At 54.4% G+C, this 4,548-nt stretch overlaps 1 protein-coding gene across 1 annotated transcript; it reads left to right on the forward strand.

Moving 5' to 3' along the window:
• Window positions 1-875: 875 nt before the first annotated feature.
• LOC138773939 (alpha-1,6-mannosyl-glycoprotein 2-beta-N-acetylglucosaminyltransferase-like) lies at window positions 876-4,038 on the forward strand. Its single transcript, XM_069954433.1, has one exon. It carries the CDS (start codon window positions 1,153-1,155, stop codon window positions 2,413-2,415), a length of 1,263 nt encoding a protein of 420 aa, XP_069810534.1. The 5' UTR covers window positions 876-1,152; the 3' UTR covers window positions 2,416-4,038.
• The last annotated feature ends 510 nt before the right edge of the window (window positions 4,039-4,548 follow it).

Below are 4,548 nucleotides of genomic sequence, written 5' to 3' on the forward strand. Positions count from 1 at the left end.
AGGAGGGTAGTGATGGTGGCTACAATGATGATGGTGGTTGTAGTGATAATAATGGTGGTGAAAATGATGGTTGTGGTGGTGGTGAGGAGGAGGGTAGTGATGGTGGCTACAATGATGATGAGGGTGTAAGTCAGGGGTAGGGAACCTTGGCTCTCCAGCTGGTGTTAAAGCCTTGGCTGTCCAGGCATGATGGGAGTTGTAGTTTTCCAACAGCCGAAGAACTATGGTACCTTACCCTTGGTGTAAGTAATGAAGAGGATGGAGATGATGATGAAGATGGTATCACGTGTCTGTTCTTCCTGGACCGGTGAAAGCCCCCTGTTTAGTCTGGGATCCCCCCCCCCCCCCCCCCCCCCCCCCCCCCCCCCTGTTATCCCTGTCTCCCCAGTCATAGCTGGCAGAAGTATTGGCAAGGTTGCCCTTAGTAAACGTGGCCGACCGTTCACTCACCTCTCTTCTTATTGGTGGAAAGTTTTCCCTGGCCACACCCCTATAGGCGATTAAGCACAGCAGTGCGTCGTCAGTGCTCTGTAATTGGTTGGCTGGGTGTTACGTCACACACCCCATGGTCGGTTGAAGTCCGGTCAGTCAGCTCAGGTGCTCGGTACCTGGTGGACGGAGCGGCGGTAACGTCACCGAGACTGAGGCGGAGAAACCGGGGGAGGGCAGACAGTGCGAGCCGGGAGGTAACAGCTGCTGCCAGGACAGAGACACCGGGCAGGCGGCGAGGGTACAGGGGGTATAGAGTACACGGGGAGAAGCTGGGGGGTAGGTTATAGGGGGTGTACAGTATAGGGGATGCAGTTGTGGGGTGCAAGAGGTATACAATCGAGGGGTGTTGTGGTATGGGGGGGATACAGGGGGTGTAGGTTATTTGAGGTGTACAGTACAGGAGCTGTATGGTGTACAGTACTGGGGGTGTAGGTTATTTGGGGTGTAGCTGTGGGGTGTACAGTACAGGGGGTGTAGCTGTGGGGTGTACAATATAGGGGGTGTAGGGTATATGGGGTGTACGCTATAGTGGCTGTAGCTGCTAGGTACAGGCAGTGGTAGTTGTGGGTGATGAGGGGTGTGATAGTACCGGGGTACACTTGGCATCTGTAGGGCTCAGTACTGTTCCCTCCCCACGGTTGGCCGCCCTCAGCTGTCGCCATGCGTCTGACTCTACACAAGAAGAAGATTGCCGCCCTGCTGCTGCTCCTGGGGATGGCATTCTGCACCTGGCTTCTCTTCTCCAACTTGGATGAGCCCTCACCCCCGGATTTGTTGCTCTTTGAGAAGAAGGACCCCTCAGGTTTCCAGCTGCCGCAGGGCTCCCCACTCAAGAAGAGACTGTCAGCTTACCGCAACAACTTCCGCCAGCCAATCCTCAACGCAGAGCTCTTCCCAGGGCGGCCAGAGCTGGTGGTGGTGGTGCAGGTCCGGGGGGGGCCTGGCAGCGGTTCCCGGCTGCAGTTGTTGGCGGAGTCTCTGCAGAGCGCCGGACCTGGTGCCACCGGACGCATACTACTGGTGCTGAGCATGGAGCAGCCCTGCCCGGAGGCTGCCGAAGCCATTAAATCCATAGACTTTTGCAGGGTGCTGCCCCTCTACTTCCCCTACAGCCTGAGCTTCTACCCTGATGAGTTTCCTGGCAGCAGCCCTGCTGACTGCCCCCGGGATATGCCCAAGCAGGCTGCCCTCCTGAAGGGCTGCACCAACGCTGAGTACCCAGACAGCCACGGCCACTACCGGGAGGCCCAATTCACCCAGGACAAGCACCACTGGTGGTGGAAGCTGCACTACACCTGGGAGCAGGTACGGGGGGTCAGTGGGCACAGCGGGCACATCCTGTTTCTGGAGGAGGGAAACTACCTGCTCCCTGACTGGCTCCACATCCTGAGGCTCATGCAGAAACAGTGTCAGGAGGAAGGCTGCCACATGCTGAGTCTGGGGGGCATCAGTATCCCAGAGTCGCCCCCTGACCCGCAGCACATGGAGCTGAGCGGTTTTGTGGCTCCGCGGCACCGCGCTGCCATTGCTTTATCCCGAGAGACGTATTACCAGCTGATGGGCTGCATGGCAGAGTTCTGCACCTACGATGACTACAACTGGGACTGGAGCCTGCAGCACATCTCTGCCGCCTGCCTGGCACACCCGCTCAAAGTGCTGTCCGCTCGCCTGCCGCGAGTACTGACGCTGCCCGCCAAAGCTGAGGAAAGCGGCATGTGCGGGCGTTCTGGACCCTGCTCCAACATTGATGCTGCCTCCCAGGCTCTGCGGGCCAAGGTACGGGAGTTGAGCGGCCAACTCTTCCCCAAGACTATCACTGTAGCCTCCCGGCAACAAGAAGTGCGCAACCCACCAGCCACGAAGAACGGTGGTTGGGGGGACATTAGAGACCACACTCTGTGCAAGTCCTATGCCAGGCTATAACGTGCCAACTAACACCCCCCCCCCCCCCCTCCATTCCATCCAGTGACTAGAAAACCCAAACCCAGATTACTCAGGGATTATCGGCAATGTGGACCTGTCATCCGCCTGGACACCTTGTGGGTCCGGTAGTGGGCATGCCCGGGAGCCGGGCACTTGTCCCCCGAGTTGCTGCTTCTTATACCAAGTGCCTTACTGACGAAGCCCGGAGCCGCCATCTTGGTTCCGTCCGGCTGAATTTCATACAATGTAAATTATTTTAGTTGTGACTTGTTACCTGCAGTGCCGACCAAAGAGTCCGTCCCACCTTATTGTCTTAGTAACACAGACATTTGTGCAGTCATGATGTGAGCTATGTGTTACTGCCCTAGGCTGCGGCTGCCCGGCATACTGTGATTTGTAGTTCCACCGCAGCCGCAGATCAGGGCATTAGACCAATCTATGTCTGTGACTTATGTTCTTAACCTTTTGTATGTTTGTAGCACCGCCTCCTCTATGTCCATTGTCTGGTGTCACATGACGCAGTTCAGACTCTGGTTAAGTGCTGGCCGGTTGGTCCTGTTCTAGGGCAGGGTCTGGATCATGCAATGACATCATCAGGTTATGTGACAAAGGTCATTGCTGCACCGCACTCTGCTCCACCAGTCTCCCAGCATTCCCTCCCACCTGAGCAGACATTTCCTTCACAATCTGATGGTGAAGATAACACCAGCGCCTGAAGCTACTAACAGATCCCAGACAACGCGCCTCATGCCTCGATCCACGCAAGGTTAACCGTTTACCAGGAGAGGTGGCTGGAGGCATAAGGTACACTGTGCCTCACGACTCCATCCACTTGCCAGTAGCTGGTGGTTGGGGGGACTTGGGGTACACTGTGTCTTGTGACTCCATCCCATGTGTTCACCTTTTGGTGGGAGCTGGAGGCATGAAGTCTGCTGCGCCTCATACCCTATTAGATGACTGGCGTTACTGAGCATTTATATTAACTGCACATACAGCTGTTTACCGGGCACCAGAGACGCCATTCAGGTATGAAACTCTGCGCCTTGTGCCCCAATCTCCTCACTGGTGCCCATCTGTTTATCAGTGCTAGTTCTAAGCACATATACCAAATGCTGACTGTTCATTGGGCAGTGTTCACACCACTGAGGCGTCAGTCCCTCATGCCGTAATGTTATAAAGATCTACTCTGCCCAAAGCTACTTACCAAATGCTGACTATGGGAACAGGTGCTAGTGATACTGCAGAGGTATAAGGTACTGTGTGCCTCACTTCTCCATCATGTTGGGGTGGCAGGGCGAGGCATATACCGACTATATACCGAATGCCTCATAGGGCAGACTTTGCATACACCTGTGAGGCACCCTGTACCTCCTGCCTCAGCTCTCGTATAACTACTCTTGCAGTGTTGCCCCCACAGTGAGGTGTGGCATGTTGTGTACCTCAGTCTTGTCATTGGTGCTTCTCGATTTTCTGTTCCAACCGCACAAACCAGATGTTGCCATTAATGTGTCAGTGAGGTATGAGCCGCCCTGCGCCTCACGCCTCCTGCTGGTCAGTAATGATGTTTGTCTTATAATTAATATATTGTGATTGAAGGAAACATAAAGTTTAATATTTGGATGACGCTCGTGTCTTGTGGTGTTTGTGCCGTGGTCGGCGCATCATTAATAAGTGTAACACGTTTTAGGACTCGCCACCCCTTTTTATATCAACCTTTAAAAAGTGGTAAAGTGTGATAAATTTTGCAGCATTTTGCTTAGTAAATCCCCACTGGGAGTAAATGGGAGGGGGTCTGCACTCAGGATACCTTGCCCCGTGGTGGGGGAAGGGCAGGGAGCTTACCCTTTATCTTGTTTGAGTAGCCTAGTTGGCAGAAGTTTCTTTAGGGGCCTATTCCACCAAGCGATAATTGGCCCGATTCGGCCGATTATTGCTCTGCGGAATAGAAACAACAATCAGCCGATGATCGTGTCATCGGCTGATCGTTTATTTAGGTTAAAACGATCTCTGCCTGTCTGTAAGCTCAGACAGGCTTCTCAGAAGCTGCTGTGCGTGGGGCCGGGAGAGAAGGAGCGCAGGAGAAGCCCTGCAGCCTGGTTAGGTAATGTATGATGTTTTAAAACCGTCGGTCGT

Source organism: Dendropsophus ebraccatus, chromosome 15 (genome assembly GCF_027789765.1).
Source record: "Dendropsophus ebraccatus isolate aDenEbr1 chromosome 15, aDenEbr1.pat, whole genome shotgun sequence".
Classification (NCBI taxonomy): Eukaryota; Metazoa; Chordata; class Amphibia; order Anura; family Hylidae; genus Dendropsophus; species Dendropsophus ebraccatus.